The sequence below is a fragment of the Caretta caretta genome, chromosome 21 (genome assembly GCF_965140235.1).
Source record: "Caretta caretta isolate rCarCar2 chromosome 21, rCarCar1.hap1, whole genome shotgun sequence".
NCBI classification, from domain to species: Eukaryota; Metazoa; Chordata; order Testudines; family Cheloniidae; genus Caretta; species Caretta caretta.
This window is the reverse complement of record NC_134226.1, coordinates 12,424,843-12,449,372: the sequence shown is the minus strand read 5'-3', so window position 1 is coordinate 12,449,372 and position 24,530 is coordinate 12,424,843. Positions and strand designations below refer to the sequence as shown.

The 24,530-nt window shown below is 51.9% G+C and overlaps 1 protein-coding gene across 1 annotated transcript in view; it reads left to right on the top strand.

Annotated features, from left to right (window-relative positions):
* The window catches only part of TBC1D22B (TBC1 domain family member 22B), a 38,291-nt gene continuing 13,761 nt past the window's right edge, over nt 1-24,530 (top strand). The window contains exons 1-8 of the mRNA XM_048826367.2: nt 1-313; nt 6,245-6,301; nt 7,418-7,722; nt 10,302-10,481; nt 10,838-10,908; nt 12,806-12,934; nt 13,367-13,432; nt 15,489-15,603. Of these exons, the coding sequence (XP_048682324.1) occupies nt 258-313; nt 6,245-6,301; nt 7,418-7,722; nt 10,302-10,481; nt 10,838-10,908; nt 12,806-12,934; nt 13,367-13,432; nt 15,489-15,603 (979 nt within the window). The 5' untranslated portion in view covers nt 1-257. The remainder of the gene's footprint in view (nt 314-6,244; nt 6,302-7,417; nt 7,723-10,301; nt 10,482-10,837; nt 10,909-12,805; nt 12,935-13,366; nt 13,433-15,488; nt 15,604-24,530) is intronic.

The window sequence follows — 24,530 nt, the reverse complement described above, 5'->3', positions numbered from 1 at the left end:
CTCTGCCCGGCCCCGGACGCCCTCGCTTCACGACCGGGCCGGATCCCGGCTCAGGATTGGCCGAGCCGGAGGCCGCGGGGCCAGGAAGCCAATGGCCGGGGTGGGCCCTCCCGGATCCAAAATGGCGGCGCCGGAGCCTGGCAGCGGGGCCTCCGGAGGGAGGAGGTGAAGCGGCCTCGGCCCGCGGCTCCGGGACCTGCGGCCCCTGCTTGTCCCCCCCGCCCGGAGCCGGCCGGGGCCCGGCCCCAGCGCCCGCCATGGCCGCGGAGAGCAGCAGGCAGTTCTGGAAGCGGAGCGCTAAGCTGCCGGGGAGGTGAGTGCGGCCGGGGGCACCGGACAGCGGTCCCGGTCCCGGTCCCGGTCGGTCGGTGACCCCTCCCCCCCCGGGGCTCGGTCCCGGTTCCGGTCCCGGTCGGTTGGTGACACCCCCCCCTCCCCCGGAGCTCGGTCCCGGTTCCGGTCGGTTGGTGACACCCCCCCCCCCGGGGGCTCGGGCTCGGTCCCGGTCCCGGTCCCGGTCGGTTGGTGACACACACACACCTCAGACTCGGTCCCGATCCTGATCCTGGCTGGTCGGTGACCCTTCCCCTCTCCCTACACACACTCCTTCCCCCTGCCCTCTGATGGATTATCGATACTAAGTGGTGATCTCCCAGCCCGGGCAGGGGGCACCCCCTTTTTCCATCCATTCTTTGGGAGAGTTGGGGGCAGGATGGTTATTTATTGCTTTGTCGGTGCCAAATTTCCCCCCCCCCGCCGCCCCCCCAGCTCATGCATGAGTGGAGTTGGGCAGCTTGTCCAGGGAGGGAGAAAGAAGCCGACCTCTCTAATAGTCCTCCTGATTGATCCTGTCGTATTGATGAACTCATGTTCATCTCCAGCCTGGGCCTAAGAGGAGGGGACCTGCTTGAGAACGGGATTCACTTCCCACTTCGATTTGTGGGTATCTGTAATCTGTATCCCTGCCCCCATGAGGCTCCTGCAAGGGAATGGGAGCCAGTGACAAAAGAGGAGTTTAGGAGCCAGTTAACTAAACTTTTGTCCACCTGCTTCTCTCCCTCCCCCCCCCCCCCCCCCATTCAGTGGGGGAAGCTAAGCAAGAGGAGGAACAATTTGGGCTGGATATTGTGGGGTTAGGAATCAGCAAGTCTTTTCTCCTTCATGCTGTATCCAGGAGTGGGACAGGTAGGAGGCAATGTGGAGAGGGGCTTACTGGACATCCAAAGGGCAACTTCAGAGCTGAGGGGCATACGGTGCCCCCCCCCGGGGCAAATGTTGAAGCAGAAGCCCTTCACCTCCCCCTCCCTTCCTCTCCCCCCCCCCCATACAATGCCCTGGAGGTTTCTCCTTGAACAGCAAAACCTATCCTTGCCCCCAAGCAGACAGCAGAATGGGTGGCCTTGGATCCCCATGAGACTAATTCATTGGACTCCCCTTAAACTCTGCTTCCATTGAGGGTTTGTCCTCAGGAAGTGTCAGTGACAGTCTATGGGGGTACCTCCCCCACCTCACTTCCTCTGGGTGGGGAGCAGCAAGGTGTTGCTTCCTTTAGAGCAAGGGACGCTTACTTAGAGGGAGAAATGCACAAACCACTGCATTAAAATAGATTTATGAAAATGGGGGGCAGGAAACCTGCCCTGGAGAGAGGCTCCTCCTGTGTGGTTTTGAGAAGAAGGTTCCCATAGAAAAACACACAGCAAATCCCCAGGAGAAAGGGAAAAGGCTGGGGAATTTCACTGACCTCCATGTGAGGAGTATTACAAGGTTAGGTTAAAGTCTGAGGAGTTCATGTGGGCTTCATGGTTTCTACACCCCCATTAATCTCATCTTGACCCTGCAATCCCCTCCTGGTGTGCAAATGCACAGCCTTTGAAATGCTTAGCTGGCTTTAAGTCCTGCTTGGCCAGTTAATTCTCTTTCCTTCTAATGTGCTGTCACTTTCACTTGCTGTCCCTGCTCAAACTCAGGTTGTTGGGACAAACCAGGTCAGGGAAGGGGGCGGGGTGTGAAGCTGCAGACATAACCCACAACTCCTCCTTTCCTTCTGGAAAATAAATTCCACAATGTGTAAGCACGTGTCTTTAAGTGTAATCTTACTATCTGGTACATTCTTTATCGAGAGTCCACATCCTTCCTGTGAAGAGGGGTGGTCTTTAAGATAACAAGTCTCTTCCATCTTTAACCATTTTGAGCTCAACTTTTGAGAGCTTAACCAGGCAAACCGGTTTGGGGACAGAACTAGGAGCCAGCCAGCCCAGACAAGAAATCCAAACTTCACAGGGTATTGGATAAACTGTTCCTCTTGCCCAACAGGCCAGCGTACTAATATTCTATCAATTCCAGCAGCGTAATGTGGGAATGTCTCTGTTCTTAAATCTTGCTCTGAATCACCCCCATTTTGATGTTGTCCCTCTTGGCAGGTCAGTGGATAGTAGAGGAGGGAAGCAGGAGATGCTAGGCTTATGGCCTCAGGAGGTTAAGGTTATTTAAGAGTTGCTTAACCAAACCTTCTGGGGTCTTTTCCTGTGTGTTTGCTGGCTCCTTCCCTCGGTGCTGATCACCCTGGAAGGGACTGGAGATGGAAGCACTCATGCTTTCTTCATCCACCAAATCTCTCAAATGTAGTGCTTTTCATCTGTAGATCTTAAAGCGCTTTGTGGATGGTATCTTTCCCATTTTAGAAACTGGGGTGTTAAGGAGGGGGGGTATTGAGGCATAAGAAAGGTGAAGTGACTTGCCCATCATCACCCAGCTGGCAACATCCCAGACTGAGTCTGCCAAGCCACATGGCCTCTCAGATTAGACAGGCTGGTTCAATATCACATCAACATTAAAAGGTTACTGCTGTCAAGATAAAATAAAATCAGATGCAAAGAAAATGTATGGGGGGTTTTCCTGCTAATAAATGATTGCCATAAATTATTACATTGGGAATAATGAATTTAGTTAATTTCTTGGATTTTGTTCAGTGAAACAAGATTGGTCAGGTTCACTTGTTCTCCTGCACATGGCTTGGTGTCCAGGTTTCCCCTGCTACAGGGAGAGGTTCTCTAGGGCACTGGGAAGTTTGGGACCCGTGCTTAGGGTTTTAATAATAAAGAGAATAAAAATGTTAAATATTTTGAGTCACTGACAGCCTTTTTGGTTTTTTACTTTCTGCTGAGGTATTGGCAACCCAAGCAATCTTATCTGTTTATAGACAGTAGACCCTAGAGGCCTCTGCTGAGGTCAGGTCCCCATTGTGCTAGGCACTATACATGAATGTGGTGAGAGAGGCCCCGCCCCAAGTAGCTTCCAATTTAAACAGACAAAGGTGGGAGAGGGAAGAGAGGCACAGAGAGATAAAGTGACCTGAGCTGCTTTGTGACCTTGGATGGTGGCAGAGATGGGAACAAAGCATAGGTCTCCTGAGCCAGTGCCCTATTCACTGCATGCCTCTGTTGACTCAGCCTTTCACTAGTGGAGCAGAGAACAAGCAAGTGAAACTGACTAGATAAAGTGGAATTGATCACACTAGTTTCACTAGCTAAGTTGATGACATTTCCTTTTTCAATGCAACAAAAGGAAATGAAATCTGAACATTCCATGAAAACATTTGAGAGCCTCCACTGAAGGGGACTTCATAATGGCCAGATCCTCCTCGCTTTTGAAGCCAATGGGAACAGGATCAGACACTAAGGACTGAGTATTATTACTTTTCAGTAGTCCCATGTTGGTTGCTAGGCTATTCCCAGTCTTGTTCTGGATATTTTTATATCTCTGGCTGTCTCAGGCAGAGTATTGATGTGACTGGCTCTTGAAGCTAATTTTTACATAGATTTTCCTATCCACCTCTGCAGAAACTCTAACCACTATAAAATTAGAGCTAACTGGAGTCATTTTCAGCAGTTCTATAAGTAGTCCTGTTAAGGGAAGTCCACGGTGTCTTCAGCTGGTCCTTATCAGAGTTATGACCTAGTTTACTGGCTGGGGATGGCCACCTAAGGAAACAAGGTTTTTTTTCCTTTAAAGTGGAAGGAAGCTCATGGAATTGCCAACATACCCTAGAAGTCAACCCCATTGTAGCTTTCTCCTTGGGAGTGTTTGTTTCTTCCTCACTCTGCCATTTATATCATCCCATAATAAAAGGACAAAAGGTTCAGCCAGTGAAATGAACAGCATAACAAACTAAAGGAAATGCTGCTTTTGTGTCATCCTGTGGAACTTGCTGCTGCAGGAAGCCAACGTCAGATACTGCCGCTAGCTTCCCAAAGGGGGCTGGGAAATATTTGCCCAATAACATTTTTAGCTGTTATATGAAAATAACCCAGGCTTTTGGGTTACGTTTTCAGAAGTGACTAGTGATCTGGGTTGGGTTTTGGTATTGGGTGTCAGACTCCCCCCTCCCCTTAAGATGTCTCCCAGAGGGTGCACGCACTCAAAAGTTTAGGTCTGTACTTCTGAGTATTAGCTGCTTGCAACCACAGCCAGCCTGAGGCGGGATCCTAGTTTTGAGAGACCAGTGGTGTGTTCCCAAAGGGGACTCCAATATTCCTGTGTCAGTCTTTTCCCAGTGCCTTTCCTGTGTGTAAATGAGGATCCTCTCCAAGAAGGAGCACGTGGATTCTCTGTGTTACACATGACACTGATCTGCGTACAGAGGGGCAACTTGATGAGCTTTGTAAAACTCATGTTAAGCTTTAAAACAATTTGTCTGGCTTCTCCTGGCCTCTGAAAGAAACCGATCTGAGTCATTTGTCAGCAACATCAATCTCATTTTGCCCTGGATAATCTGCTCATCGTCTCCACCAACACAGCCACCTATGTTTAATGGCCATCCTGACACCTAGATCTTAATTAGCCAGCAAATTCCTTCCCAGCCTAATCACTACTGGGGAAATACAGCTAGCCTTTGTAGGCTGAAAGATGGGAGTTGCTGATGCAGCAAAGAAAGCCCATGCTAGGTTTCGTCGCCCATTGCTTTTCTTGGGTTTAGGGCCCATTGTCGCCATGTGCCTTTACTGCAGCTCTTCTGTTCGCTCTTCTGTTTGTTTCTCCCTTCTGCCACGTCCTGCCGCCTTCCCCCTCCCCTTAGCCAGATAGTTCCCAGCACTGAGCGCATTCTCAAGCTGCAGCCAGACTGCATTCTCCCTCCTGTACCGCAGGGCCCAGCTCTCTGTGCCGCTGGCTCTGCCTGGAGTCATCAGCTCTATCCGGAGCTGGTGAAAGCGATTGCAATTCCATTGGCTCAGGTGGAGCTCAGTCTGCTTACACCAGCTGAGAATGGGCCCTGCTGTTAAGTAAGGTATGTGACGTATGTGCAGAGGGATGGGGTTTGGTTATTGAGAGAACCATCCTCCGGGAATGCTTGTGCTTCTCAGAGCATTGGCGTGGAGGCAGACCGAGCAATAAGCCTGGATGTTGGAAGGGGAGTGGGCTGGGGACATGTATAACTAGCCTGAGTCTTGGCTAAACATTGGACTGAATCCCCTACTGCTCTGTGGAAATTGCCTTGGGGATCTTTAAATTGCCTGTGAAACTAGCGATATCCTCATTTTAACATCTGTGAAGGCTAGGCCTCATTGCATAGCGGTTCAGAGCTTCATAGCATCCTTGCCCCCTTTGAATGAGGGGAGTGTTAGTCTGTTCCACAAGTAGAGAGCCCGAGGCACGGCGGTGAAGTTACTTGCCCAGCCATCCCTGACCAAGCTGGGACTTGAGCTCCAATCACGCTTCTCGGTGCAGTGTTTTCCTCGTAACTTTCTGCACTGCTCAGCAGCAACCGAGAACCTAGCACCTTGTGGGGAGCTCAAATCCCCATCTTTCTCTCCAAGACACGAGCGTGCTAATGGCTGTAATACTTTGCCCTTTGCTAAGCACTTTCATCCAAGGCTTTCAAGGCATAACAAACTAGGTCTCTGATGCCCCATTGATGTAAATAACTGTTGGCCTGAATTTACAGGTGAGGGAAACGGAGGCTCATACTCGAGCAATGAATTGGTGACACAGCCAGGCATAGAACCCTAATGCCCAATACACCGCTCCCTCCTTCCCAGCTGAGCCAGAGTGCGGCTGATAGTTTAGTGTCTTTTCTGCTCTCGGAAAGAATAAACCTTCAGCTGACTGTGGCTCTTTGATCAAAGGCTTTGAACTTTGAATCCCATTGAAGTTGCTTGCGGCTCCCAAGAACAGCTGAGGAATGTGACCCTGTCCGATGCTGAGGCAATTATTCGCAAATCTTCTGTGGCTTTTGTTTCCCCTGCAGTATTCAACCCGTCTATGGAGCCCAGCATCCTCCTCTGGATCCCCGGCTCACCAAAAAGTAAGTGTCGCATCTCCCTGCCCCCCTCTCACCCAGCTCTGTTTCCATTGGAGGGCTTGCTTTGCTGGGATGTTCTCTGTCCCTTCTTGGGCGGGGGCTCTCCAGAGTTCCCGTACTCCCTTGTAGCCATGCACCGGTAGGTCATCTGTTTGACTCTGACCCACGTTCCCAGTTGATGGCTGTTTGGCTTGTGTGAAATGAGCCCATGGCCTCACCTTAGTAGCAAGGAATCCGCATCATATAACTACTGTCACAGCCACCCCCTTGGGTGCTGTCAGCAGAAGAGACCAAGGATTCCTTGGGTGATGGTGACTGACCTCCCCCTTTGCTCTTAGAGGGGATCCCTCCCGGGCAGTAGGGAGGACCTGGGAACCACATCTCTGCTGCTTCCCCTGCTGTCTCTGCCCTGTCAGTGGGCAGCACTTCAGCCCCTAGGACTGTCAAGTCAGCACGTTTCCCCAGCACTGAAAGGGAGACTTTACCGCCTGGCTTTGGCTCCTTATCACGGTGGACTTTGACTTGTGGAGCTTGAAGGTAGTGGGAGCGCTCTCCCTGTGTCTGAAATCATCAGCAGGCCAGTCTGGCCTGCAGTTGTATCCTGCGTGTGTGAGCACAGAGCTGCTCCTATACATCTCCCTGGGTTGAATTTATCCATTATTTTTCCTGTTCTTGTATGCGGCTGGGGCAGTTGCAAGCCTAGGAGCGGCCTCATGCAGCCTGGAGCTCAATCAGTTCCTCTCCTTTGCCCGGCTGGGTAGAGTAGATAGACTTGAACACCTTCCTGATAGGAACGGTTAGGTGGTACATTGGTCTTCCCTGTGTTGAGACTGTACCAGCTTTGTTTTGCCTTCCAGTGTTGTACTTGCCGTGGGGGTTGCTTGGACGGATTTCATGCGTTCCTTAGTTCATGCCTAGGAAGGAGGGAGGAGATCGTACCATGGGATGAAGAGGCATTGCGGGGTATACCAGAGGGTAAAGGGAAGGAAGTATTTGGAAGGGGAAGGGATTGTACCACGGGAGGAAGAGAAGAGGGTACATGGAATGGGCTTGTGGGAGGAGTAAGGAGCTTGGGGTTGGCTCTTTCCGTGGCATTTACCCTCTGTCCCTGACTCCCAGCTTCATTAAGGAACATTCCAAGGGCAATGCGCTGCCCCTGAAAAATAAGAAGGCCTCTAGCTTTCACGAGTTTGCACGCAACACCAGTGATGCCTGGGACATCGGCGATGATGAAGATGAAGACTTCTCCTCCTCTTTCCAAACCCTGAACTCTAAAGTAGCCAAGGCCACGGCAGCCCAGGTGCTGGAGAACCACAGCAAGCTGCGTGTGAAACCCGAGCGGGCCCAGTCTGCTCTCAGCGAGATGCCAGCCAACTGCAAGGTCATCAAGTCCAGCAGCGAGGCCCAGCTGTCCAGATCACCTGGTAAGAGAGCCTCTCTCCAGAGGCAGTCACCAGTCTGTTGCTCATATGCTATCCTAGCTGTCTGCCTTTGAAGCTAGTGCCCACATGCTGTATTGGTTGACTGTGGAATTCAGCCTCCAGCTACTAATTTCAAAGCTTTGGTTTGCCCAGGTGATCCTCCATTCTATTCCAGTGCTTCAAATCTAGGCCATCTGATTCAGCCTTGTCAGAGATGCTCTGCCTATGGCTCTTTGGAACCCCATGTGCTGCTCTTGGAATCTCTGGGCCAAATTCAGACCTTTCCTAAGCGGATACAGCTCTGGTGGAACTGCGCCCACTTGGAACAGGTCGGAATGGGATCCTTTGAGTCTGATGGGATGCTTTGCCTTGTTCCTAGCCTGATTGCCCAGCTGGAGCACTGTACTTGGTGCACTAGATTAACTCCTCTGGCTTGAGTGTCTTGCCACATCAGTGCTGCACCCTGGTCTGATTCCAGGCATGTGACTGCTTTATCTGTCAGTGTCTGATCAGAGGCTGCAGGGTGACAGGACACTAGATGGGGAGGGCTCTGAGTTACTACAGAGAATTCTTTCCCAGGTGTCTGCCTTATGGGTCTTGCCCACATGCTCAGGGTCTAACTGATTGCCAGATTTGGGGTCAGGAAGGAATTTTCCCACAGGTCAGATTGGCAGAAACCTTGTGGGGGTTTTGCCTTCCTCTGCAACATGGGGCATGGGTCACTTGTGGGTTTAAACTAGTGTAAATGGTGGATTCTCTGTAACTTGAAGTCTTTAAACCTTGATTTGAGGACTTCTGTAACTGAGAGGTTGGGGGTCTATTCCAGGAGTGGATGGGTAGGTTCTGTGGCCTGCGATGTGTGGATGGTCAGACTAGATGATCATGATGGTCCTTTCTGGCCTTAAAGTCTGAGGTCGTCTAAACGTGTCCTTCCGTGCTGCCAGTGGACCTAGAAATGCCGGACGAGATACTCACCATGTGAAAAGGAGACAGCAGATGAGTCCAGCCACTAGGTGGCATCAGAGGCCATGTAATGGCTCCATTTCTATTCAAGCTCTGACTGCTTGGTAGGCTAAAGGAGGCAAGGTGGGGTAAACTTCAAGGTCGGTTTCCCTGGGACTCCCAAGCCCCCTCCCGCTCTGAGTTGTGGTGGAGTGCTGGTCGAGCGGCAGGCAGGCATGCTGCATGCAAAAGGGGGGAAGGAAGGAGAGGACGAACATCAGGAGTGAGAGGAAAGGGTCGATAAGGAGGAAGTGATGGAAGAACAGCTGCAGGGAGCTGGCCTTGTTCCATCCTGGCTGATGGGATTGCAGCCAGGCCCTCCTGGCATCCCCTCCCTGCGCTGTGACTTCCTCAGGCTGGATCAGTGGTTCATGGTATGAAAGTGTGAGAGCCGCTACCGGAAAGCGGGGATGCCTGGCTCTCCAACAGTGGGAGTGTGGATGTGGTACAGGGTGGGGGAAAGCCAGTGAGATGGTCATTGGGAATTATGGGAGACTTAGCAGTTCTGGGGGGGCTGGGCAAACAATATAATTAGTGAAGAGAGAGCTGGACAAATGTGTGAGTGGGATTGTAGGGCTGGGTTGCTAGTGATGGCAGAGTGCTGGGCTTGGCAGCCCTGGGGTCTCCTTTTGGTTTGTCTTATGTTCCCAAAATCTCATGCTTCAGGGCGTCCATCACCTGCAGGGGTCAACGTATTCCGATTATTTTTTTTCTTTTGGTCTCCTTCCTGTGAAATACCAGATTTGGCCACAGCTGAAGATGGGGAGGGCCGGGTCTCTGAGGTGGCACTGAACATTGTCTGTCTTAGGTGCTTGGCTGGCTGGTTCTTAATTAAATGTTCAGGGTCTAACTGATCCTGTTAGGGGTTGAGAAGGGACTTTCCAGCAGGTCAGATCGGCAGTGACTGTGGGGGCGTTTTCACCTTCCTCTGCAGCATGTGAGGGCAAGTCACTTGCCAGGATTATCTGGGTATCTCTTGCGTATTCAATTCCCTGCCATTGCGGGGGCTTCGGGCACTGGTGCACCTCGGTCCCTCCTATTCTCTGCCTGTGGAATATAACAATCCAGTCTCCTGTGGGCTGAGACACTTTGGTCTAGTTTCAGTAGTTGGGTTTAGTGGGGGCAGAGGGGTGGCCTGTGCCATACAGGTGGTCAGACTAGGTGATCTGGTGGGCCCTTTTGGCCTGAAACACTCCGATTCTAAGGGTGGGGATCTCAGCAGGTGCCTGGGTGCACTCAAGAGACCAGATCAAATTCTTTCTCGACCAATAAACTTTTTTCAAGCATTTTCCAGTGACTAGAGAGCAGCTTGACCCTGGGGGGACTCTCCTTTGTTTGGGGGCTCCTGAGATACTTCCATTCCATCTGAGGATACCAAAGCACTTGTACAAATGTGAGGGAATGAATTCTGAGGGAGGGATTTATCCCCATTATGCAGGTGGGGAAACTGAGGCATGGATTAGTAGGAGAATGAGGAGTAGAACCTAGATCTCCTGACCCCACTTCTGTGCTTTAACTGCTACTGCACGCGGCCACCCCCCCCCGGCCCCTGCTCACAGCACATCTGAACCCTCTTCCAGAGGATGCCTGCATGCGGAATGCCCTGCACAAACAGCAGTCCCTCCCACTCAGACCCATCATTCCACTCGTCGCCCGCATCTCTGACCAGAACGCGTCGGGGGCTCCCCCAATGACAGTGCGGGAGAAAACACGCCTGGAGAAGTTCCGGCAGCTCCTCTCCAGCCACAACACGGACCTGGGTGAGTGCGGGGCTAGGTGGAAAGGTGGGTGGGTCACGAGGGCACTTCTGTGCCAGTCAGATGTGGGCCAGTGTCACTGGGGTGACGGATGGGATTGCTGAGGGCCTCTGGGTCTATTGGAGGCTGGTTCGGCTGGGCTGGGCTGGTCTCCTGTCGATGTTATCAACGAGCGTGCTTGTTCTGCACTTGTGTCCCAGGCATCAGAGACATGGAGCCTTCCTGGGGGCTCAGCGTATCCGGAGCCTGCAGGAGCAGACTGGGGTTTCCTCTCCTTTTAGGTGTAGCTCTACCTAGCCGGGGACCTCATTCGGGATGCGCCTGGGATCTAATCCATTGACACCACTGTCCATTTGCAGATGAGCTGAGGAAATGCAGCTGGCCTGGCGTGCCCAGAGAGGTCCGGCCTGTGACATGGCGACTACTGTCGGTGAGTGCCAACCACTGCGGCCCGGGGTTCCTGGGGAAAGGCTGAGCAGCCTCGCATGGAGCTGGGTGCAGCAACACCCGGCACGACACCTTCAAATCTGCCCCGGTGCCACAATCAACGGGCGCATGAGGGTGATGGCAGCCCAGAGGCCCACGGGGGGATGTGTACACACAGAAGGGCATGCAAATGAACATGCCTTAGGCTTGCTAAACATGAATGCTCCTGTGTGCATTGAACTAGGTCCGATCAGCTCAGTGCATGGCCCCGGGGCAGATCCATGTATGACTATCTAGACATGGGACTGCCCAGTTCCATGGTGGTCCATGACCTTGAGTATGGAGCCGTTCCTTATGTATAAATTGCCCTTTCGTGTACAGGCCACACTATATGCTACCCAGCAAAGAATCCAAACTCTTCTTTGCAGGACACCTTAAAGGTGTATGGCAGAACGGAACGGAGAGCCCTGCCCTGAGGAGCCTGCGGTCTCACCTGGGCAAATAAGATTCCAGGTGCAGAGCTCCTCCGTGCGGGAGGCTCATTGGAATAAATGGGCTTTAGGGAGGGGGGGTCACTTACCGGCTGGAGAATGGGAGGCTGATCTGACTGTTAGGAGGAGAAAGCACAAGAACTTGAGGAGGAGACAGAGGCACCTAAGGAGCAAGGGGTCTAGGGTCAGATGACAAGGGGAGAGCCTCAAGGCCTGAACTCCCAGATGGGTGGAGGGCAGGGACCTCAGCAAGGTGATGTGGTCATACTTTGCTCCAGCTCCAGAAACCAGCAGCAGGGTCTGAGAGCGTCACTAGCATGCCACTGAGGTGTACACTGGTGCATGTGAATGCAGACGGTGCGCAGAGCGGTGACCCCACCAACCACATTGAATGGCCTTGGGCCAAGCCTGTAAGAGGAATCTGCAAAGATTTTTTTTTTTTTGTTGCCTGTCTCATTTGCTGCTCCTTTGTGATCTAAAATGGCCTAATTTTTCCAGCAGAGAGAGCCTCCCTGCTTGGCGGCTTCCCTCTTTTTAATGGACTCTCTAGCACAGAATAGTTTGTCACACTCAGCACCACAGTACGTGAGCACCTTCCAGCACTTCCTTGAGCTGCACGGCTAACATCTGTCATGCTTAAAAATTCCTCCCCGCAGTCACACAGGTTTTGGAGTCGGGTGGGATGTCTCAATGCTGCCAGTTCTCCAATTCACTGCGGAGTCCTGCAGCAAACCCGGGGAAGTGGAGATCTGATATTCCTGACTTTCAAACCCCACGCTTTCTGAGGTCGCTGATGGGCACCCTGAAATGGGCATGACCGTGCAGTGGGGATCAGCGCAGTCAGTAACAAAAGCCATGTTAAAATACAGTGAAGTCTAGTTTGGCCTCAGTGTTAAAGCCAACGAGTTCTCCCTCAGCGGAGCTCTCATCTTGTGTATGCTACAGGTTCATTTTCTCCGCCTCAGCCCCTTTCCTCACCAGACCTCACAGGCTCTAGCTAACACACAGGTGCTATCCAGCACCTTCATGCACCGCATGATCTGAACGCCCATGTCAGTGTGGTCTTGCCTCCCGCTTGGAGTGGAGCCCTACTTGCCGCTTCGCACACCCGTTCGGTATCTTCCTGTAGCTTTAGAGAGCGCGGTCTTCAGCTATTCGTGTGGCAACAAGCAATCCGATCTCATGCAGCAGGGTGTTGGCAGGTTGCCCTGGGGTCAGGCAGGAAGGATATCAGACATGTGCTGGGAGCACTGAAGCCCTGGAGAATTCCCCTCCTCCAACCTTTGCATGCAGGCTGGAAGCGCTTCCTGGACAAACTGCTGCTTGGCAGGATTGCAGGGGACTGACCATGGCTGGGGCAGGAGGGAGAGGGGAAGGGGACCTACTGTGACAGGCTGCTTTCTGCTGCAGGGCTATCTCCCTGCGAACAAGGAGCGGAGGAAGCTGACCTTGCAGCGCAAGCGGGAGGAGTATTTCGGCTTCATTGAGCAGTATTACGATTCCAGGAATGAAGAGCATCATCAGGACACCTACCGGCAGGTACAGGCCTTGCTCCTCCTCCTCCTTTGGGTCCCTGCACCCAAGGGTGAGGCCCTACTGCCGGCCAGCCTCCCACTCTCCGTCCCGTACAACCCATACAAGGTGGAGTCTATCTCCCCCAGTGAGGGCAGGGTGTTGTGCCCCTATCCTGCCTTGTTAGCGGCTGTATCAGATGCATCAGTGGTTCTCATCGGCTGGATTTGCCGCCCGTGCACCGATTGCTAGCCCTTCTAGCTGCTCCCCCTTCTTCCCCAGAATTGAGCGGTGGGGACTAGAGTATATGCACTTCCCTCTGCCTCTAAGCAAGGTCTGTCCCTGTGGGGCGGCTGAGGGATTCGGCCTCTTTTCTCTCCATCAGCGCCTCGAATCGCAGCTCCCTCTCCTCCCCACGAGGTCAGTGTGTCTAACCCGCTCTGCCTCTCTCCTTTTCAGATCCACATCGACATTCCCAGGACAAACCCTCTCATCCCACTCTTCCAGCAGCCGCTAGTCCAGGAGGTGAGGCGGGACGAGTCTCTCTAGCTTCCCTGCAGTGGGGCAGGCCAAGTCCTGCTGGTGACCATGGGCTTCTAGCGGGAGACGCTTCCGTTCCACCCAGGGCACCAGGTCTATCTGGCTTTGGGGCGTGCTCCTAGGGGCACGTATTCTGTGCTGAGAGGGCCATTCCAATGGAGCCCGGTGGAGTTAATCTAGTCATCTGGATTTGGGGACTTGCCTCCACCCAGGGCAGGCCTCCCCCCTTTCTAATATGCAGTTTAGGATCAGCCTTACCACATCTGTTTGGAGGGGGATGTTGGATGTAAATGTAGCCACCCCACCATTCAGACACCAGCACCCCATGGGAAGGGGGATCTTGCACAAGGCTGGGTGTTTCCTCTGGGTAGTACTGGGGGGGTGGGGAGGAGGTGTTGGCATCCCAACCAAGATTGGGACTCCCTTGTGCTTAGTGCTGTACAAGCACACAGTAAATGACGGTGCCTGCCTGAGAGAGCCTACCATGAAAATAGAGAAGACAAGGGGGGAAACTGAGGCAGAGGGGAAGTGATTTGCTGGCAGAGTCTCTTATGTTCCAATCCAGTGCTCTATCCATCTGACTACAAATAGCTGTGCCATACTAACAGCTAGCTGTTCTAGCTGTTGGATGGCACATCCAGTCCCTTTTACCGTGTGGCAAGAGTGTGTTTGGTGTGGGCTCTTCTTTTGAAGGAACAGGGCTCTGTCATGCTTTGAAAGAAACTTAGGCTAACCTGAGCCAGGCCCCTGGGATTCCAGAATAAGGGTGTGCTGGTGGAGGGTTATAGCAGTAATACTATATTGGTACAGTTCTGCGGGTAAGTGTCCCAGCGTAGACCAGTCCTAACGTGCCCTATGACTTTATTGGGGAAGTTCCTTTAGCCTTTAAACTTTTTGGAGACCTATTTTAAAGATTTGCTCTAGGGACTCTGGCCAGGAGCTCCAATTATGAAGGGCACAGATTGATATAGTTGGCTAAAGGTAACTCAGAGTTGGTCAAAAATCTGAAGTGCTCTTTGAAACCAGCCCAAGGCCATCGTGCCAGAGTAGGCTACATTAAAGCCTGGCCATCAAAGTTGGATGTGCAAGCCTTTCCCTGGTGGGAGCAGGCATGAGAATCCCAGCCTCTGTTGTATGAGACACCCAAGATTTAGCGGGGTTGCTAGGAGGTACAAGCAGCTTGATCAGATTGAACGGAACTGATCTGCACTTAGGGCAGAGTTCTTGGTCTGCCAGTTTCCTGAGAGGACTCACTAGTGTATGTTGTAGGAGGAACTCAAGGACTTAGGAAGAGCTCTGCCAGGGCACCGGGAACCTGACATCTCTCTCCCCACTAGAGACTCAGATCACAGGCTATTGACATACTAGAAGAGGGCATGGGATTCTGGAGCCTAGGCGCAGGGATACTTGGGAAGAAGCCTGTATGGAGTCAGTCACAGCATGCTCTGTAACTCTCCAGGAAATCAGAAAAGCCCTTGGGTGCCCGACTTGTAGAACTACTTTGGGGGCCATAACAAGGATGTGCTACTGCAGTAAAGAGACACCCTAGCCTGGCTTCTAACTTGGATGCTCCACAGCCGGGAACTGGCTTAGCTGGGAGCTAACAGTGGTCAGGCTTGTGTGAGGCAAATGTCTTGGGTGACCCACTCTGGCAATTTTTAGCAGTCAGACAGCTCTGGTAATACCGTGAAAACTCTACCTGGCCTTTGGAAGGGCCTGACACCACATCTAGGGCTGCATCTGGATCTTAGAAACTCAGGCTCTGTGTTCACTCACCAAGGAAACCTAATGCTGAGGTTTGGGGAGGTATGGGCTGGGCTGAGAGTGGGAGCTGTGCTTCATATACACCCCAGGGAGTCCTGGTTCTTTAGCTTGCTTACTTTTTATCCTATCAGCGTTGCTGCTAGGAATGGCTCTGCCAAACCATGATCTCCCCCACTGCCCCCTTGCCCTGCCCCATCTGTCTATTATGCATGCTTCTCTGCCTCTCCTCTGGGCCTGGCTAACACAGATGTCTGGCTTTCCTCCTTGCTTTTCCTAGATCTTTGAAAGAATCCTGTTTATCTGGGCCATCCGACACCCAGCCAGTGGCTACGTCCAGGGGATTAATGACCTGGTCACTCCATTCTTTGTCGTGTTCCTCTCCGAACATGTTGGTAAGTGACATCTGACGCTCAGAACGTGCAATTGCCTTTGAGATGGTGCTGCTGCAGTGGTTCTGAATTGTTAGGCTCAGACAAGCTAATCCTGCTGGAGAGGATCTCTTTGCTATTCAGCTGCTGCACAAAGCTGGAGCTGCACCTTAACCTTCCTGCCACTTTTCTCCTCCTTTTGGATTGGCTTTAGCCACCTAGCGTACAGGGCTCGGCAGAGGCGAAAGTGCCGAGGGTGTATTTACATTTGAATGCGCTTAATCCGGCTGTAGTTTTCCACACAGTGAAGCCTTTTATTCGTTTTGAGGCTTTGCTCAAACCCATAACTGCATTTTTCTTGCTCTTCTGGCTGGAATTCCCAAGCTGGCACGCACTCAGCGCCCGAGCACGTGAGCTATAAAGGGACCCTGTTTAAATTGAAAAATTAAAATTAAAATAAGATTGGTGCTCTGTGTTACTAATGCAGCCACAGCTGATTCAACCGGAGAGCTTCTAAAACATGAATTGACTTCTCCCACTTCTGCTCTTCTGGTTTTGTGTTCGTTTTTTGTGGTTTTTTTGGTGGGGGTTTAAGTTTTCACCTTGTTAGCTGGTCAGTTTCACTACTGTGTCTGGTCTGCACTTGAAATAGCAGTTCTCTAGTCTCTGCTGTCTTGTTTGTGTTCACTGCATTGCAGGAGAATGTTTAAAGTCAAACTGCTCCTTGCCCCACAAAAGCTTTTGTGGCCGCTTTTTAAACATAGGGGTTTAGAAAACCTTATTAGAAACGGGATGGCTAGTCTGTCATGAGGTTAAGCGTATCTTCAAACTCCCATGAAGGGCCTGATACAAAGTACCCTGAAGTCAATGGAAAGACTCCCTCTGACTTCGCTGGGCTTTGGATCAGTCCCTGCAAGCCTACACTGAGTTGACAGTGTTTGATTCCAAGGGCCTGATCCTGTGAGGGGCTGAGTCCTTTCAACTTGCATTCAGTGGGAGCTGAGGGTGCTCAGCATCTAGCAGGATTGTGCTCTGCGTAATGATTTGGGGAAACAATGGCACAAAACCTAAAGGGGCTTGCTGTTTTTTGCCCTAGTGAATTTCCTTTAAGTATCCACAAAAGGAACAAACTTGTGTCCTGGAAGCAACTAAGAGCAGGCCCCTGGCTAGTCTGTAACTGAGCGCTCTCTAGGCGTTAATATACTGACACCATGGTGCATGATGGCCCCAAGTCCCCGCTGTGGCTCATCGTTCTGGTCTGATCGGCTGGGTTAGAGGCAGAGCTGTGCAGGCCGAGTGAATTACCTGGCTGAGTGCAGGACTAGTCTAAAACTTCTGGTACTCTGTGTCCATCGCCAGTGGGTAATGGGGCTGGTCTCTTGCGGTCGAAAATGCCATAGGGCCTCATGCTCTGTGTCCACATACGCCCACACAGTGTGGAGTCTGTGCTGTAACAGACATGCTAGTCTGAATGTCTGTTTCACACGGTGACAGGCCCTGACTGGGTTTCACTCCTGTTAGCCCTTAAGCTCAAAGCCTTCTCCCTGAACAGCTCCCTCCTGATAGAAGCTGCTCCTGAAACATGGGAAAGAGGAAAATTTTCAGCTTGAGAGATTAGCCCTTTCACTGAGTTGGTTCCAGGAGCACAGCTGCTTAACGCTTCAGTCTTTCACCTCTGGAGACCTGGGTTCAAATCTAGTTTGGATCACAAGTGAAATGACCTCTAGTCTCTTAAGGAGATAGTGGTCTGACTCTGTGGCAAGCTTTTGCTCAACAAAGGCCTGGGGAAGGATGAGTGGCTTGCGCTGCATGTCTCCAGAGATCGACTGGCCTAGAGAGGTGGGAGAACCCTGCACGGTGTCTGGCTACACTGGACTGGTGCTACATAGTGCTACTTAGCCCCAAGTTCACCTACTTACTGCTCACTTGGTGGTGTGGAGCCGGGGTTGTTCCTAGGGCAGCAGCCCTTGCTGGCAGGTACGAGAGCAGGTGATTCCTGGAAAGGTTTGTGCTGGAGGTTCTCTTGCTCTGTCAGTCATTCACCCCTGTGATCCCGAGGATCAGGAAGGGCTGGGGTAGTACCTGGGCTTTTGCAACAGGAGTGAATGAAGAGACTCCACTCTGAGCATTCAGCTTTGCATAGCTTGTAACGTGGAGAGACTTTTATGCCTGTTATACTAAGGTCCCCTGGGTGGATTTTCATTGTAAGGAGACGTACCCCTCTGGGGCAACTCTTCCTTGTGCCCTGTGGCTTGCGCTCTTTAAAGGCACGTCTCACGGGGTATTGTCCCCAGGAAGTACATGCTTTCGCTCTCTGGGATACGTGCAGCACAGACCCAAAGAGCCACCTCCACAGCAGGGTGGCCCTGCTGCGCTCCTACACCCTCTGAGTATATTGCATATACCTGCAGCGTTGTCATGCCTGTGGATAGCATCTGAATCAGAGTGGTAGCGGAGGGGACCTGGCCGGGGTAGTTACTGGAAGATGGCACTCGACCATCAGAGCAGTAACCTCTCATACTCCCCACTTGCTTTCACACCTCTGCAGACATCTGGGGGGAGGGGGGGTGTTCTTTGCAAGTGGATGAGCCAGCAATGGACAGTCTCCTCTAGTGGTGAATCTGGCAGGTGGCTTGAAAGGAAAAGGATTGAGGTAGTCTGTGTTCATTTTGATGGAGTAAATGGTCCCCAGAGCCCTATTGTAAGGAATGCGATTGCTAACTTCTGAGGACTACAGCCATGGGAAGGAGGCAACTAGACGATCTAGTCCTTTGACAGTCCCCAACCAGTGCAAGATTGTCTCTTCATAGTTAAGCTTGGCAGAATTCGATTAAGTTTGGTGGATAATATCAATGTTCATTTTAAGCATTTTTTTCAATTTATTTTAAATGTTCCCAGTTGTGGGGAAACTTTGGGGTTGGGAGGTCAGGCAGTGGAGAGGGAATTAGACAATAATGACCATAGATACTGAGATCCAAACAGTTTAATGCTTTATAACCATTAAAACACAAATGTCAACATCACGGATCAAAATATATGAAGGAAATGGCCTTAAATCAAACTCTACTAAATTCTCAGCTGCATTTTCCCATCTGTAAACTTTGATTATCGCTGAGAAGATTTTTCATTGGTTTAGATGTGTACGATGAAATTGACACAGATTATTTACTGATAAAAAGCTCATCTTCCAAACCTGTTTGTCCAAGCTGGTGTTCCGTTATGGTGCTCTCATCACTTACCCTAGGACCTGTACCTCAGCCGAACAGATCCCCTTGGGAAGAGCTTTCTCTTTCACTTCATCCCATTATTCCTACCCACCATGGACCATCTGAAACCCCCCATTCAGCTCCTTTTCCTACTCAGACAACTGCCTGCCCCACCACATCCCTTGTGTGGCTGGCTCTTAGAAGTCGCTCGGTATGTGCAGCCTAAAAGAACTGCTTTTTCTCCTCGCATCATAGTCTACTGCAAGTTCATGTAGTTGGCTGCCCACTACCCTCTCCAGATCTCTGACTTGCATGCTTTCCAAACGCCTCCCTCCCCTGACAGCAGAGCCTGCAGCCAGCTGAGTCAGCAGGACCAAAGCAGCTCCCAGGGTGCTGTCGGGAAATAACTGTTCAGCACAAGTCCAAGCTGACAGCAGAGCCTTTTACTGTTAGACTTACTAGTTTCTCCTTTAGCATCTGTCCCCCCCAGTGATAGATGAGCCCAGCTTGGAAGGTCACTGGGACTCCTTAACCTTCCTCATGCCTGGGCAGGTATTGTATTCCAAGCCAACACAGCAGCAGCTTTCATACAGGTCAGTTACAACCTCTCCTCTTAACTTAATTGACCCCCTGAATGGGGGGTCAATACATGTCTCCGGCTGATCAGCTTCTCGGTCGCAATCAGTAAAAGGGCCAGGCCAAGAGTTAAAACAAGCAGCAGCCAGAACCATCTCTCCAAGAGGCTTGTCTGGGCTCACTCCAACTGGTAGGAAGGAGTGGGAGGGGAGGTCCTGGGAGAAGCCGTGCATGGAAGGTATGGTTACGTGACATAAAAGACACAGGGAGGGCATTGTCTACTCCCTCAATGGCTTCAGTATCAAAAGTGCTCCGTTCACAAGCTTAAAGCCAGCAGCTTCCCTCCTCTGAGGCTGTCACTAGCAGTAAACGCTCTGCAGTCATAACTTGGCTCACTTCATTAGCCACGGGTGAGGCAGGGTGGTCTAGTGGTTAGAACAGGGAGTCAGGAGACCCAATTCCCTGTGTGACCTTCGCTGGTCACTCACTGCGGGGTTTTCCTCACATCTATGAAATAGGGACCTACCGCAGGAACACGCCTTGGGCGAAAGGCTCTGTCAGCGTGCAGTGGGAGGGGTCTGCTGCCAGGCTTGACACTTGTCCAGCCGTGGTATGAACAGATCAGGGAGTAAGAAGATGCTGTTTTGACAAGGCACTAGCCAATAGCTACCCTCAAAGTTTTTTTTACATGTGATCGAAAGAAACCCCTCCACAAGGGGCTCGGGCCTTCTTAACCCGGGGTTGTTTTGAAAGCTAGAAATGCCATGTCCTGGTTGGGGGTCCCAGTTCTGTAACACCCAGCGCTGCCTGTGGAATGAGCAGCTGCTGAATGTGGGAGACTCTGGGGGCGAAGCAGTCATGACTGGTAGTGGAATCTGGAGCCTGGCCTCTCTTGATGGCTGGTTCTCCTCCAGGCCAGGCTGGGAATGACCTCAGTTTCTGCTCTCTTCTGGCTGTCACCTTACTAACAGGAGCTGCTGGGTCTCGGTCCAGTTCCCAGCCAACAGGGACTGTTAACCTCCCTCCCATGGGCTCTTCTGGCAGTAGGGAGGCTAATGCTTGGATTGGCCGGAGATGGAACTCCGCTCCCTTCCAGCAGCCATCAAGCTTGCTCCAGGGTGATACGTGCTGACACAGTGCTGTGGCGGATGCTACTGCTGTCTCTGTGGTACAGGACTTGGGTCTCCTTGGGCCGTAGCTCTGGTCCCTTTCATCGGTGCTTAAAGGAAATAGAAGGGGGGGGAGGTTGGGTTTTCTCATGGTGTAGTCACTCGACGCACTGTCTGCTGAGAGGTATATTTGGCTGCAGTGCTCCGGCCACGTGTGCCTGTCCTGGGTGATGGCCTCTCAGGTCAATCGAGGGCAGGTTAGTCTTTTACTTCCTGCCTGGGGAGCTTCTTGGGGTCAGTTCCCCGATGCCATTTCCTGCTGCCTGTTTCCTTCCCAGTGAGGTGGTGTTGGGTTGGAGAACAGCCCTGTCTCTGCATTTGCTTTCTGCTGAAGGTCATCTTGTCTCCCTTGCCCCGCTCCCCCCCTTGCTCACAGCTTTGAGATCTTTAGTAGGTGGGTTGCAGCTGAGTCCCTCAGTCCCATCCTTGCCTCCACAGCGGTGAGTCGGTTTGTGTGTTCCCAAGATGTTCTGTATCAGCCTGCTGCACCAAACGCAGCTGCCTCAGCGAGCTGGCAGAGCCCTCGGACGCCTTGGGCCTCCGCCAGCAACAGATCTCTGGAGCGACTGCTGCTCCCATCCGATCAATGGCTGCAGCTGAAGAGTGCTGAGCGCTGCTTGTTTCAGCTGGTGCCTTGAGACAGACGCGCTTGTGGGAGGCGTCAAGGCTGCAGAAGCAGCAGCAGCTGTGCCTGCTGTCTTGTGTCCTGCAGGTGGGGCAGGCGTGCGAGGCTGAGTGGTCATCAGGAGATGCAAGCTGGCCTTCGAGTACTGTGTGCAGATGGCTCATTCCAGCGCAGGTGGCTGCATGTGGCCCAGGAAGGAGGCAAGGATATGGTGCATGTAATTCCCAGGAATCACTGCTGCTCATCTTGTGCTCGTCGAGCTCCTCTCTGAGCACTTTACACACTGTGCCCTGGCCTCCCTGCAGCCACCTCTGGGTGAAATGCAGCCTCAGTTTACCAGCCCATAGCAAACCGAGCTGAGTTAGGGCAGGCAGGGGAGAGTTCAGGGGGTCAGGGGCATTGGGGTTGAATGTGCCAGTTCTTACAGAGAACGTCATGGGCTGCTTAACAACCCAAGCACTGTGCTTACCCCACGACGACCTCCTAGGGAAGGAAGATTTCTACAGCCGCCAGGGTTGCCTTTCTTTCAGAGAAGCAGCAGGGTAGGGTAATGGCAGCAATGGGACTAGGGATCCATACGGCTCCTTTAAATCCAAAGGAGGTTGTAAAGGTGACTCTCTCCTTGTTGGCTGGAGCTGGTATTGGCCAGGGCACTGTACCAGCCCTGCTTACCGTTCCCACTAGTTTCTGTTGTTAGGTCGATGTTTATATTTTAATAACTGTAAGTTTCTAGCTTCTGGCAGTTGTTAAAGGAACCTGTCAGTTCTGTGTATTGTTTTGTTTCTTTTCCAAGTCTTCAAATAAGAACAATCCCTCTAGACTGCCCCTGTACATCCCAGTTAGTGTTAACTCTGCAGCCTACTGATGGTAATTAGGACATTACCTATTTCACAGCAGCTAATAGAGAACTATCCAGCTACTGTGAGTGGTGCTTGTACAGAGTCCTGAGTGGCCCCTGGACCTGACTGTCAGTGGTGGCATTAGACTCAACTAGCCAAATGCTAGACATAGCAGTATGCATGTTTCAGGCTGGGCCCTTTTATCCTACACTTGCCAAGCCAGGAGTCTGCCTTTGACCAAGCCACTAGAAAAGTCATTCTACCATCAGTGTACACACATCCAATCCCTAGCAGAGCTGTGCACCGAGGAACAGGTGTAAATATCCAGCAAGCCCCTGCCCCTGGCCCATAATACAGAGACAGCAACCTATCCCACAGTTGGGATGCCGTGATTAGAATTGGAATGATCCATCCCTTAGTGGGAACGGAGATGGGTCAAAGTTCACAGGAAGGTGCTGGGGCTGGTGGTCTGGAATTCCGGGGTTCGTCAGTTTCATCAGCTACCCAACCAGATCCCCTACTGCAGCCCCTGGGTGGGGCAGTTTGATTCCAGTGCCAGGAGCGTTATTTTCCCCAGCGGGATGCCTGGCATAGCAGGGAGCTGGGCATGCTCCGAACACTACGCCAGGCACCCTGTGCTGCAGCGACAGCCCCAGCCACGCTAGAACCTCCTGCACCCCAGAGCCGCGTGGCTGCCGCTCCCCTGTTGGCTCCTTTTCAGTTTTGGTCAGAGCCAGGTTCTTTATGCGGGACCTTTTTAATGATCCCGCGGAACCGCTGTTTGTGCTGATGGTTTATCAAAGCTTCTGTTTGCCAGGATAGTTGGCTCGTGCCTCCCTTCTGATTGTGCCACTTGCCTCCGAACCAGTCAGCGAGGGATCTGTGCTGTGAGTGGCAGTTCTGAAGGATGGAGCGGGACGTGTGCCGCAGGCTCTCTTCCTTTACCAGCATTGCCCCAAGCTTGGTACGGCACAGCCAGGCATGGTGCAAGCTTCCCCAGCCCACTTGCGTTTACTGTCCTGGCTTTCCAGGGCTCCTGGCCTTGGAGGTTTCTTGCCCTGCAGGGGGAAGTCCATTGAATAATACTGAGTTCCTGGGCAGAGATACCGCCTCCCTGTAAGACCAACACAGATATGTGAACGGCACCCTCAGTCTTGTGCCTTAATTTGCCCCTCCCATTCTGATCTGTGATCCACCACTTCTCCCCTTTTGTCCTTTGTACGCTAACCTTCCTCCTTCATTTTGATGTTCTTACCTGTCCTTGGTCTGAGCTGAACTGGAAGCACCCCCAGGGCAGAGACTTGGTTTCTGTTTTTTTTGGTCTGCAAAGCATCAGACGCTCCCAGGGTACTGTAGAAATAAAAATACAAACGTACAGAGAGCTCACGGCTGAGTCAGTGAGCTGCAGCCACCTCTGGGGGGGGAAGTAGCAGGTGTTGGTGTACAGCAACTCTGCCCGAGTCTAGCTTGGGACAAGAAGCAAAGAGTGCTGTACCCGACTGAAATTGAAGGTGGCAGAATCCAGCTGGGCGCTCCAATTGTGAGCAGTGCCATGAGATGTTCCGTGGCCATTGCTGGTCAGGACTGGGTTGGAACCTGGCATCTGAAAGATGGTGTCTTTCAGCAGCCTGATGTTCCCTCCCCTAGTTTCAAGGTGAACCAACTGCCAGTGTGCCAGAATTAGGAGCATCACTTCCACAGCATGTAGGTGTGTGGTGGAGGTCTCCCTCCGAATGTGTAATCATCTGCTCTGGACCGAAGTGGGGGAGTCATGAAGGAAAGATGCTAAGTTTTAAAATACTAACACAATCCTTTGGGTCTCTGAACCACTGGAGAAGGGGAAGGGAGAAGACACATTAAAACAATCCCAGTGCTTATGAAAACTATCCAGAGCCAGAGAACCTGCTTCCTACTAATCCTGTTGTTAGATGATAAGCAGAAATTAACAAAGGATTAAATACGAGTCTGTCAGTTATAAACCTCAGCTTTGGGCTTGGTTCCAGGCCAAACTGCCCCAGGTAGAGACATGAGCCATGGTGGCTGCTGGGTGAACCTGAAACTAACTTCTTAAGCTAGTTAGGGGTCAGGATCCCCTAGGGTGAGTCACTGACAGCTTTTTTAGCACAAGCGAAGCACCGAGGAAGGGGACAGAACAACCCCCCTTCCCAAAGCTGGGCTGGGCTAAGTGGGGCACAGGCAGTTCTTTCATTTGAATTTTCATTTCCCCTGCTCTTCCATTGATTCCTAAGCAGCAGTAAATAAAGAATTTCAGGGCCAGGGTGGGTTTGAGAAATGAATTTGCTCATCTTCTTGTTATTAATTAGCATTACAGTAGCCTCTAGTGGCCGCATTGGGCTAGATACAGAACAGATGCAGGCAGCCTCTGCCCTAAAGAGCTTACAATCTAACTAGATAAGACTGAGTGAGTGGAGAAACTGAGGCACAGAAAGGCACAGCAACTTGCCCAGACCCAGCAATGGGACTCAGGTCTCCTGATGCTGTCTGGTGCCCTATCCACTAGGTCACACTGCCCTTC